Source organism: Nerophis ophidion, linkage group LG09 (genome assembly GCF_033978795.1).
Source record: "Nerophis ophidion isolate RoL-2023_Sa linkage group LG09, RoL_Noph_v1.0, whole genome shotgun sequence".
Lineage (NCBI taxonomy): Eukaryota > Metazoa > Chordata > Actinopteri > Syngnathiformes > Syngnathidae > Nerophis > Nerophis ophidion.
Window position 1 is genome coordinate 42716307 of NC_084619.1, and position 13051 is coordinate 42729357.

The 13051-nt window shown below is 36.0% G+C and overlaps 1 protein-coding gene across 1 annotated transcript; it reads right to left on the reverse strand.

The window, feature by feature from the left end:
- Positions 1–3823: 3823 nt before the first annotated feature.
- Positions 3824–12683, reverse strand: fgf8a (fibroblast growth factor 8a). Its single transcript, XM_061909871.1, has 5 exons — positions 12661–12683; positions 12550–12586; positions 11447–11627; positions 9169–9275; positions 3824–4820 (listed from the first exon to the last, which is right to left on the reverse strand). Exons 1-5 carry the CDS (start codon positions 12681–12683, stop codon positions 4545–4547), a joined length of 624 nt encoding a protein of 207 aa, XP_061765855.1. The 3' UTR covers positions 3824–4544.
- Between the last annotated feature and the right edge of the window lie 368 nt (positions 12684–13051).

Here is a 13051-nt window from a genome sequence, read left to right on the forward strand (position 1 = left end):
ATCATCAAACACTTATTTGGAACATCCCACAGGTGTGCAGGCTAATTGGGAACAAGTGGGTGCCATGATTGGGTATAAAAACAGCTTCCCAAAAAATGCTCAGTCTTTCACAAGAAAGGATGGGGCGAGGTACACCCCTTTGTCCACAACTGCGTGAGCAAATATTAAAAAAGTTTAAGGACAACTTTTCTCAAAGTCCAATTGCAAAAAAAATTAAGGGATTTTAACATCTACGGTCAATAATATAATCAAAAGGTTCAGGGAATATGGAGAAATCACTCGTAAGCGGCATGGCCAGAAACCAACGTTGAATGACCGTGACCTTCGATCCCTCAGACGGCACTGTATCCAAAACCGACATCAATCTCTAAAGGATATCACCACATGGGCTCAGGAACACTTCAAAAAACCACTGTCACTAAATACAGTTCGTTGCTACAGCTCTAAGTGCAAGTTAAAACTCTACTATGCAACGCGAAAGCCATTTATCAACAACATCCAGTAACGCCGCCGGCTTCTCTGGGCCCGAGATAATGTAAGATGGATTAATGCAAAGTGGAAAAGTGTTCTGTGGTCTGACGAGTCTACATTTCAAATTGTTTTTGGAAATATTCGACATCGTGTCATCCTGAGCAAAAGGGAAGCGAACCATCCAGACTGTTATCGACACAAAGTTCAAAAATGCATCATCTATGTTGCTGCTCCTCGATCTTAGCGCTGCTTTCGATACTGTCGATCATAATATTTTATTAGAACGTATCAAAACACGAATTGGTATGTCAGACTTAGCCCTGTCTTGGTTTAACTCTTATCTTACTGATAGGATGCAGTGTGTCTCCCATAACAATGTGACCTCGGACTACATTAAGGTAACGTGTGGAGTTCCCCAGGGTTCGGTCCTTGGCCCTGCACTCTTCAGCATCTACATGCTGCCGCTAGGTGACATCATACGCAAATACGGTGTTAGCTTTCACTGTTATGCTGATGACACCCAACTCTACATGCCCCTAAAGCTGACCAACACGCCGGATTGTAGTCAGCTGGAGGCGTGTCTTAATGAAATTAAACAATGGATGTCCGCTAACTTTTTGCAACTCAACGCCAAAAAAACGGAAATGCTGATTATCGGTCCTGCTAGACACCGAACTCTATTTAATAATACAACTCTAACATTTGACAACCAAACAATTAAACAAGGCGACACGGTAAAGAATCTGGGTATTATCTTCGACCCAACTCTCTCCTTTGAGGCACACATTAAAAGCGTTACTAAAACGGCCTTCTTTCATCTCCGCAATATCGCTAAAATTCTCTCCATTCTGTCCACTAAAGACGCTGAGATCATTACGTCTCGCCTCGATTACTGTAACGTATTATTTTCGGGTCTCTCCATGTCTAGCATTAAAAGATTACAGTTGGTACAAAATGCGGCTGCTAGACTTTTGACAAGAACAAGAAAGTTTGATCACATTACGCCTGTACTGGCTCACCTGCACTGGCTTCCTGTGCACTTAAGATGTGACTTTAAGGTTTTACTACTTACGTATAAAATACTACACGGTCTAGCTCCATCCTATCTTGCCGATTGTATTGTACCATATGTCCCGGCAAGAAATCTGCGGTCAAAGGACTCCGGCTTATTAGTGATCCCCAAAGCCCAAAAAAAGTCTGCGGGATGTAGAGCTTTTTCATTTCGGGCTCCAGTACTCTGGAATGCCCTCCCGGTAACAGTTCGAGATGCTACCTCAGTAGAAGCATTTAAGTCTCACCTTAAAACTCATTTGTATGCTCTAGCCTTTAAATAGACTCCCTTTTCAGACCAGTTGATCTGCCGTTTCTTTTCTTTTTCTTCTATGTCCCACTCTCCTTTGTGGAGGGAGTCCGGTCCGATCCGGTGGCCATGTACTGCTCGCCTGTGTATCGGCTGGGGACATCTCTGCGCTGCTGATCAGCCTCCTCTTGGGATGGTTTCCTGCTGGCTCCGCTGTGAACGGGACTCTCGCTGCTGTGTTGGATCCGCTTTGGACTGGACTCTCGCGACTGTGTTGGATCCATTATGGATTGATCTTTCACAGTATCATGTTCTCACCGACGTCCCACTGGGTCATTATTGTCACCGATGGCCCACTGGGTGTGAGTTTTCCTTGCCCTTATGTGGGCCTACCGAGGATGTCGTAGTGGTTTGTGCAGCCCTTTGAGACACTAGTGATTTACTAGTGATTTAGGGCTATATAAGTAAACATTGATTGATTGATTGAAAAACCAGTGTGGAAGGTCTCCAACCTGGACACAACACACTCTTGCTCAATGGGTACACTTTGGTTTAATGTTTCCCACACTTTATACAGCTTGATCAACTCACTCATACAGTCTCTTGGCTTTTCAGCTCAATCATAAATTACTACAATGTTTTTGGCTCGTCACCCCTCCGTATGTCCGTCTCTCCCTCCTGCCGCCCACCACGTCATGATCTCCAGCACTAATGATAAAAGAACAGGAGATTAGATAACTTGCTCCAGCTGAGGTATCTGCTCACCTGTTTGCTGCTTCATGACTGGCTCCTGAGCATGCCCCGCCCGCAGGGGACGCGTAGGACACACACTTTTCCACAGCCAGCTTCTGTGATGGTATGGGGGTGCATTAGTGCCCAAGGCATGGGTAACTTACACATCTGTGAAGGCACCGTTAATGCTGAAAAGTACATACAGGTTTTGGAACAACATATGCTGCCATCTAAGCGCCGTCTTTTTCATAGACGCCGCTGCTTATTTCAGCAAGACAATGCCAAGCCACATTCAGCACGTGTTACAACAGCGTGGTTTTGTAAAAAAAAAAGTGCGGGTACTTTCCTGACCCGCCCGCAGTCCAGACCTGTTTCCCATCGAAAATGTGTGGCGCATTATGAAGCGTAAAATACGACAGCGGAGACCCCGGACTGTTGAACGACTGAAGCTCTACTTAAAACAAGAATGGGAAAGAATTCCAAAGCTTCAACAATTAGTTTCCTCAGTTCCTAAACGTTTATTGAGTGTTGTTAAAAGAAAAGGAGATGTAACAGAGTGGTGAACATGCCCTTTCCCAACTACTTTGGCACGTGTTGCAGCCATGAAATTCTAAGTCAATTATTATTTGAGTTTGAACATCAAATATCTTATCTTTGTAGTACATTCAATTGAATATAGGTTGAAAAGGATTTGCAAATTATTGTATTCCGTTTATATTTACATCTAACACAATTTCCAAACTCATATGGAAACGGGGTTTGTACTTGCTTTTAACTTATTTGTCCCGTAAAGCACTTTGTGCTCCATTGTGATGTTGTAAGGTGATATACAAATTGATACATTTTTGGTGCTATACAAATAAACTTTGATTGATTGATTGATAAATTGTGATGTTTTGGGGTCAAGCTCCAATAAAATGTATTTAATTAATTTTAAAATGGCGACATTGATTTTAATCACAAGTGTTTTGAGTCCCGTCACAGGACAGATAGTAAGTACTATTGTACTTATTTTCTTACCAACTTCATCATGTACAACATATACATGCACAATGAATATCATTAATTATACAGTTGTATGGCAAAATGGCCAAAAGTTTCACATTGTGAATTAAGATGAAAATAAAACAAGTACCAGAAAAAAAGAGTTTATTATCAGTATTTTCTTACACGTATAAATAAATATTTCAATCCTTAAAATTACTTTACACATCAAATAAAAATATATTTCTATATGTATAAAAAGAGACATAGAAGGGGTGACTAAGCATCAGAAGTAGTTTTCCGTCCACATTTGTACACTCAGTATAAAATAGTTGTATTTAATGTAGCTGCCATGTAATTTTTTTCCCTGTGTTCAAACGTTTGACAGTCAAGTTTGATACATTTGAGTCATTTAATATGCTAAAATCAATCCAATGTAGATCAATAAAAGCTAAACAATCTAACAAAACATCTGAGCTCTGTGTTGTAGCTAACAAAGCTAATTAGTGTCATATCTAATTGTATATCTCTTTAAAAATCAATTTTATTTTTACTATATGCTGAACGCCAATCAAAACTAACTGCTTTATGAAAATGGCAGTTTGGATAGCCCTGTGTAAAGTATGAATCCATAATCATTATCACATCAGGATATGTAAGTTAGAAAGTTGCTTAAATCTTCTGAGTCCTCACACAGGCATGTTGAATAAAGAAAATAAGAAAGGAATCCTGACAGTGCAGTTCTTCAAGGTCCTTTACAGTCCTTCAGGGTTCTTTGTGGTCCCTAGGGTCCTTTATGGTCCTTCAGGGGCCTTCAAAGTCCAAAAAAGACCCCATAGGTCAAAGCAGAAAAAAATGTATGTGCATCTAAAATAAAACTTTGCCTTCTTACAAAAGTTCTGCAGTATAAAAATAGATGTGTTCATTTTTGTCTATTTACACTTTTTCACTGAGAAACGAGTAAAACAGCAACTACAAATTTAGATATACAGTACTAGCACTTGCTCATGACAGCATTGAGGAGTCCCTTTGTCCTCTTGTCCATCCTCAGCGAGTATTAGGAGTACTGCGTACGTTTGGTCCTTTGGTTGAAAGGGTAGTGGATGAAGTCAAACGCTCGCTGGTGACTCGGATGTGCCGGCTGCTGACCCCTCGGCAGCCTCTTCATAAAATGGACCTCACGTTGGTGCTGGCGTGTCCTGGAGCCTTTTCGTGGACGTCCTCGACGCGTGAAGGCCATGTACCAACCCTCGTAGCGAGCGTTCCTCAGCGCCGTGTAATTGTTCTCCAACACGATCTCCGTAAAAATGCAGTCACGGCCGTGTCCGTTCTTCTGGAAAACGCACAAGCACACAAACGCTTGAGTTGGATTAGTTGTACAAAAATAAAGGCAGACATTAAATCTAACGCTCTTATTTGTGGAGTCATTGTTGCTCGTATTACAAATATATTAAATTAATGTTACGTGCATGTTACATATATGTTACAATGTATACATGTTCCACACATGCACCACACATGTTACATACATGTTACATGCATGTTATATTTGTTACATGCATGTTACATACATGCTACATGCATGTATATCAACGTTACATACATGTTACATGTATGTTATATTTATGTTACATACATGTTACATTTATGCTACATACATACATGTTACATTTATGTTACATACATCATGTTACATAAATGTTACGTACATGTTGCAAAATCTTACATAAGTGTTACAGACGTTACACGTTACACACATGTATGTTACAAACATGTATGCACTAAACATGTTAGACACATGTTTAGTGCATACATATTTGTAACATACATGCCTGCATGCATGTTACACACATGTTACATACATGTTACGTACGTGTTACAAACTGTTACATAAGCATTACACGCGTTACAAGTTACATACATGTTCCAATCGTGTTACATAAATGTATGGACATGTTAAAAACATGTTACATTTATGATACATACATACATGTCGCATTTATGTTACATACATCATGTTACATAAATGTTGCATACATGTTGCAAAATGTTACATAAGTGTTACATACGTTACATGTGACACATATGTATGTTACAAACATGGATGCACTAAACATGTTGGACACATGTTACATTCATGCAACATGCATGTTACACACATGTTACATATATGTTATGTACATGTTACAAACTGTTACATAAGCGTTACATGCGTTACAAGTTACATACATGTTCCAATCGTGTTACATAAATGTATGTACATGTTACAAACATGTTACATACGTGTTACATACATGTTGTATACAGGTTCCACACATGTTACATCCATCCATCCATCCATTTTCTACCGCTTATTCCCTTTGGGATTGCGGGGGGTGCTGGTGCCTATCTCAGCTACAATCGGGCGGAAGGTGGAGTAAACCCTGGACAAGTCGCCACCGCATCGCATATTACATACATATTACTACATATTGTTACATACATATTACCCACGTTTCATCCACGGTACATGCATGTTGCATAAATGCTCACATGTTGCACATGTTACATGCAAGTTATGTATGTAGTATGTTGCATATATGTCATGTAAAAGTACAGGCCAAATGTTTGGATACACCTTCTCATTTCAATGTGTTTTCTTTATTTTCATGACTATTTACATTGTTGATTGTCACTGAAAGCATGAAAACAATGACACCTGTGAAGTGAAAACCCTTTCAGCTGACTACCTCTTGAATGCCAAGAGTGTGCAAAACAGTAATTACAGCAAAGGGTGGCTATTTTGAAGAAACTAGAATATAAAACATGTTTTCAGTTATTTTAGCTTTTTTTGTTTAGTACATAACTCCACATGTGTTCATTCATAGTTTTGATGCCTTCAGTGACATAAAGAAGACACATTTAATGAGAAGAGGTGTCCAAACTTTTGGCCTGTACTTTATGTAACATGTATACATGTATGCCACATACTTACATATATGTTGTACTGTATGTACCATAATTATTTTATACCTGTTACATATATGCTATATACATGTTACCTATATGTAACATACATGCAAGATGTGTATTACATTCTTCATATTCCTTTGTGACCTTGTTTTATTTATATAGGTATGGTTTGGCTATATGTGTATGTATTTGTATTTATTGTAGCATAAGTATTCATTTTACAAACATTGTTAGAGTTTACGCTGAGAGATAAACATCATCTTCCTTCTGAGGAGCAGCGCCCTCTGCAGTGGAAATGATTTGTTTTGCAAAACATTTTTTTTTTGTGTTTATATTTTGGAGTTTTTATGAAATGTCTAATTGTGATGAAGAACTGTTCAATAAAGCAATTAAATGTAGAATATCCTGCTTCTAAGTCTGTTTTACATGCTTGCATGCAAATAACAGTTAAATATGAGTCTAAATATGCTAAATTTTGAACCCAAAAGTGTTTTACTCCAGTACAGGAGGCAGCATGGTGTCATTTTTGTAACTCCCAGGCCATGCGTGTATCAATAGCCACATGTTGTACATTCCTGTAATGTCAGCTAGCAAACAATTTGATAAAAACAGGAGACGAATCAGGCCCCAAACAATAACATGCACACATGAAAAAAAAAAGGTAATGAATAATTTCATAAAGGCAAACAATAATGTGACAAAGTATCAATCCTGTACCACTAACACTCACTGAACAAACATTTTCTTGGACTCTTATCCACTAAGTATGTGCACTTTTTAAAATCTACAATAACCATCAAAGTATTTAATTTCATACCAACATCATTTGCACACCAAACACACACACACACACATATATATATATATATATATATATATATATATATATATATATATATATATATATATATATATATATACAAATATTTTTTTTTTTGACAAGCCTCTCAAACGTAAAAGAGAGGATTCAAAAAACAAAATAATGATTTCACTTTAACTAATTAATCAAAATCTAAATTAATACAATTTAAATGTATTTGATGAATTAATCAAAATGGGTTCTATGTAGGTAAAACGTTATTACTAATGTTATTAATGAACACAATATTATTGTCTTGAAATAATTATATCAATATTACTAATATTCTCTCAAATATGAGTATTTTTCCTGCAACTAAATGATGACTACTAAGAGGCTTTAAAACTTGTGATATTCCTCATGAAAGGGAGCATGAAACAACAAACACCGTGTACTGTATCCATCCATCCATTTCCTACCGCGTATTCCCTATATGCACTGTAAAACAATTATAATTTCACTGTAAATAAAATGTACACTGGTGTACATATACTGTAAATATACTGTTAATACATTGTAAATAAACTGTACATACACTGTAAATACTGTAAATATAATGTAAATATACTGTAAATGTATTGTTGAATTTCACTGTATAATAAAATGTACAGTATATATACTGTATTGTTACTATACAGAAATTTCACTGTAAACATACTGTAAATAAACTATAAATGTACTGTAAAATCACTCTAAATATTCTGTAAATACACTGTGACACATTGTAGATACAATGCAAATACACTGTATATATTATGTGAATACATAGTCATTATACTGAAAATACATTGTTTACATACTCCAGATATACTGTAAATACATATTAAATACACTGCAAATAAACAATAAATACACTGTCAATACAATTAAAATATAATACACACAAGTCATTTTGGTTTGCAGTTGACAATTGAAGTTGTCTTTGTTTCCAGTGTAATATTTGATTGTGTACTTCTTGTGTTTAAAGGATATGTTACCACACACCTGTGGTATTGCTTGGTAAAACATATGTAAAAATGAATTACTGTAAGTAGCGAGAGTAAATACCTAAGTACTGTAAGTAGACAAAATAAATACCTCAGCACTGTAAATAGTGTATGCAAATACTTAAGTACTGTAAGTAGCGTAAGTAAATACTGTAAGTAGTAAGAAACATCGTTCAACAATTAGCTTGGAAGTGCAATGGCTGACAAGTCTGCTCGAAAGAGAACATTAAAAATAGTCACACAGCTACACGCACACACCACGGACACACACGTGTGCACACACACACAGACACACACACGCAAACACACACACACATACACAAGCTGTACTACGCGGGTACAGATGGTATGCTCGCAGGGTGCTTGCAGGCAGTGTGTATGTATTTCTTCTTACAGTCAAATATTAAACATGGACACTACCGTAGTACTTTTATACAATAAATGTGTTATCTGTGCTGTGTACTTAAAGATTACTTTTTACAGTATGTTATTTGATTTTGTGACACAATGTTATTTTTGAAGGATGTGTTTAATTGAACAAAATATCAATATTACAGTGTACAGTATTAAGTATTAATACACTGTTTTTTATTTACTTCCACATATAATTAATAATTCATACGACACACAAAATGAAAGTAAATGAATGAACACCAAAAGAGATAAGAAATGATATTTCAATATATGTTGGCATGAAAGTCGATATTTGAAGGTGATGGTCAATATGTTTTACTAGAATACAAAAGATTATTAGTGGTAGAAGAATTATACATCTGTTATCGTTTTGTTTTATGCAATTATTATACACGCTTTGAATTATTTTTTGTATTTTATCAAAAGTAACATGTTTAGCATGCATGACCTTTGACCCCGGGTGTGCTCACCTTGCCAACAAGCTTCCCTCTCTTGTTCATGCAGATGTAAAGACCAGTTTCAGCACCTTTGATTCGCACTCGGCTTCCAAACGTGTCGGTTTCCACAATGAGTTTGGCTGAAGAAGAGCAGGGAGAACAGCGACAGTGAGCTTCAGGCAGCATAAGAAATATCCAGACTGTTGTCAATACTTTGTGACAATGCTTGTGATAGTGACCCGGCTTGCTGGAAAAGAGCATACCCAACTGGAGCTAACACAACCATCAAGGATTTCTTTCTAGTCTGTTCTAATACATTGTGGAAAACTTCAGCAAGATGACTTTACTGCAACACTGACACTAACACTGCATAAATTCCATACAATCAATTAAATAAAATCTATATTTGTCCAGGGTGTACCCCGCCTTCCGCCCGATTGTAGCTGAGATAGGCGCCAGCGCCCCCCGCGACCCGAAAAAATGGAATAAGCGGTAGAAAATGGATGGATGGATGGATGGATTCCTATTATAATAATAATATGACTTAAAAAGTAATCTGATCTCCTTCAATTATTCAACATGCAAAACACAGAAAAACAAAACATATTTCATGTGCAATAGTTGTGTCTAACCTTTCCTATTTAGAGCTTGCAAAAAAAGATTGCCACTGTTTAATGCAAATGTTGCGTGTATTTATTAAAGTATGAAAGGAAACAATACATAGCTCTGACACTGTGCGTTTAATAAAATAAATAAGTAAAACAAAGTATGTTTTTACTGTTGCTTTGGCCTTTAAAGGTTTAAAAGCACAAAATATGTTGCTAAAAAATAAAATGTCATGAAATTCATAAAAATACAGGTTACAATAGCTCCTTTTAACTGTTTCACACACACACACACACACACTCACACACACACACACACACACACACACACACACACACACACACACACACACACACACACGCACGCACGCACACACACACACACACACACACGCACGCACGCAGACACACACACACACACACACACACGCACACACACACACACACACACACACACACACACACACGCACGTATATATATTTATACACATACTGCACATGTATTCTTGAACATTTAGAAAGGATTAAGGATTGTAATAAATATGAGTCACGATTCTGATGGGAATTGATAATTTTTTGGCTGCTATTAATATGCCAGACGTAGTTTGAAAAGATGATTTGTTCAAAGCGGATAAAAATACGAATATTTCATATTTTCAGGAAGTTTTTGGGAAACTGACATTTTTTTGTAAGTTTTCTGACAGTTTTAAAACTAATAATACATGTTGCATCCTTCTATGCGGCCTGTATTATTAGTATCATATTACTACTACTGCCACTACTACTAATGATAATACATATAAGCAAATTGACATTATTCAAACCCAACATCATACAAATTCATATTTCACAAAATTCATTTTTACATTTTGTTTGATGCTTCCGAGTAAAAATGAAGGTGAATATTTGAGATGACTACTATTATTGTTATAGTACTTTGATATGGAAATGATTTTTTGCTCAGGCGTGATTAGAGAACAGCAACTATAAAAAAGGACATTAATTAATTAATGTTAATTTAACAAATCAAAAAAAGCCTGTGAAAGTTGTTAAATTGTGGATCACGTTTTTAGGAAATAATATAAAATAATATAAAATGAATCGGTGTAGTATTTGTTACTATTATTATTATAATTGTTATTAATATTATGAAACTTATTGCATTATATTATTATTGCAACTGTTTTTTGTTTTGATTCAGTAAGAAGTAATGAAAACTTATTCATTATTTCAGTGATATGTTTTGCTTTTGAAACGATAAAAAATCAAGTAAATTCAATGTATTTCTTAAAGAACCAAATGGAGGAAGATCTGGTATTATTATTATTAGTAGTTGTTGTAGTATTACTTTTACGGGTTTTATTATCAGTGTGCTTTCATTATTATTACCAGTGCTATTAATATTATTTATAATATTTCTATTACAAGTATTTTATTAGTAGAAATCCATTGTTAGCGAATGGGGTTGATCTTGTGGTCAGGTTAGGGTTCAGTAAGGAGTATTTGTTAATATTATTATTATTAGTAGCAGTATTAGCTCACCATGGTCTCCATCGTCGGCCATGGTGTTAATCTTGTGGTCAGGTTTGGGTTAAGTAAATAGTAGCGGTGATTTAGTAGTAGTAGTAGTAAAAATAGTAGTAGTAGAAGTAGTAGTAGTATAGTAATAGTGGAACTAGATAGTTGTACAAGTATTATAACAGTACCGTGCAGGTCTCCATCGTCGGCCATGGCGTTGATCTTGTTGTTGGGCAGAACTTGCACGTGTTTGCCGCTGGTTCTGGAGTAGAGTTGGTAGATCCGGATCAACTTGCGGCTCAGCTGGTCGGTCACTTTGCTCTGCTCGCTTACGTGCTGCGTGAAATTAGGCGGGGACTGATTGGTTACCTGTCAGAAATTAAACCACAATCAATACCCAACATGTTGCTTTTGGCTATTCACCCTAGACTTCAGTCATTATATTGATCTTCAGATTAATAATAAACTTTAATTTCGTTAATTCATTGAAATTAAATCATTTTCAAATGTAAATATATCAGTAAATCGATTCTATTCTAAAAGTATCCATGACATATTTCTCATTAATGTATCAAAAATACAATTTCGGGCCCTTAGGTATTTTAAGTACTTTTCTTTAAAGAGAATCCATTTTCTTTTTAAAAAATGTTCATTTGACTTAACTATGTATTCATAATTCATTACAAAACTAATCAAACTTTGAAAATACTCTCATCATCAATTACTAAAATTGATTAGAATGGAATATAACAAATATTGTAAATATACTCAATGATTACTGACGACTAATGATTATAGTAAATTATATTAATTACTGTGATTATCGTAAATAGAGTAGATATGGTGATATACAAATATTGTAAATATACTAAATGATTACCGGGGACTAAAGGATATAGTGAAAATAGTGAACATATTTAATGCAGGGAGTATCGTTAATAGAGTGATTAAAGTAAATATATCAGATATAGTAAATATAGTGATCACAGTAAATATTGTCGACATAGTGATTATAGTAAATATATTAAATGGATAAAATATAGTGATTATAGTAGATTTTGTAATTCATTTGATCCTAGTAAATACAGTAGATTCAGTGATTATAGTAAATATACTGGCATATTTTTTTAAAGTAATACGATAATTATGGTGAATATGGTACACATAGTAGATCCAGTGATTATATAGTAAATACAAAAGTATAGTAATATAATAGATTTTGTGATTAGTCAATCTATTGAATATGTGGAGAATATTCTTTATGATTGTAGTGAAGAAATATGAAAGTTACCTGAGCGTAGTAGCAGAAGGCCAACAAGTGCAGAAGCCTGGAAGCAGAGAGAATATTGCTGACTTTGCAGAGATTGCAGTGGGAATGTTGAAGCAAGAGCGATGGACTCACCAAGAACAAGAACTACAAGTCATGATTCTCATGCTGCAAAGAAAAAGTCCACAAGTCCTTGCTGCAAATTCAAGTCCACAAATCCAGAAAAGTGCAAATCAATCAAGGTCATCGATCAGTGGGGAAAAAAGTGCTGAATCAGCAATGGGCGTGAAAATGTTGGTGTTGCTGTCAAGCTGCTCTTGAAGACACTGACTGTTTCGCACTGGAAGAAGAAAAAGCCAAAGAACAAAAACAGAACAACCCCTTTTTTTCTTTTTTTTTTCCCTTTCAACAACAAAAGCGCATCTCCACACCCTCACGCGCGCGCACACACGCACCTCCCCCGCGTCCGCGCGAGCATCTTCTTACCTGACAGAAGATGCTGTGTCAGCACAATACAAGCACGTGC

Excerpts from the sequence above, each read along its gene's own strand:
- fgf8a (XM_061909871.1), bottom strand. The coding sequence starts at position 12,683 with ATGACTTGTAGTTCTTGTTCTTG. Across the intron at positions 11,628-12,549 it reads CCTTCTGCTACTACGCTCAG|GTAACCAATCAGTCCCCGCC; the intron begins GTAACTTTCATA and ends AATTTCTGACAG. Across the intron at positions 9,276-11,446 it reads CGACGATGGAGACCTGCACG|CCAAACTCATTGTGGAAACC; the intron begins GTACTGTTATAA and ends GCTCTTCTTCAG.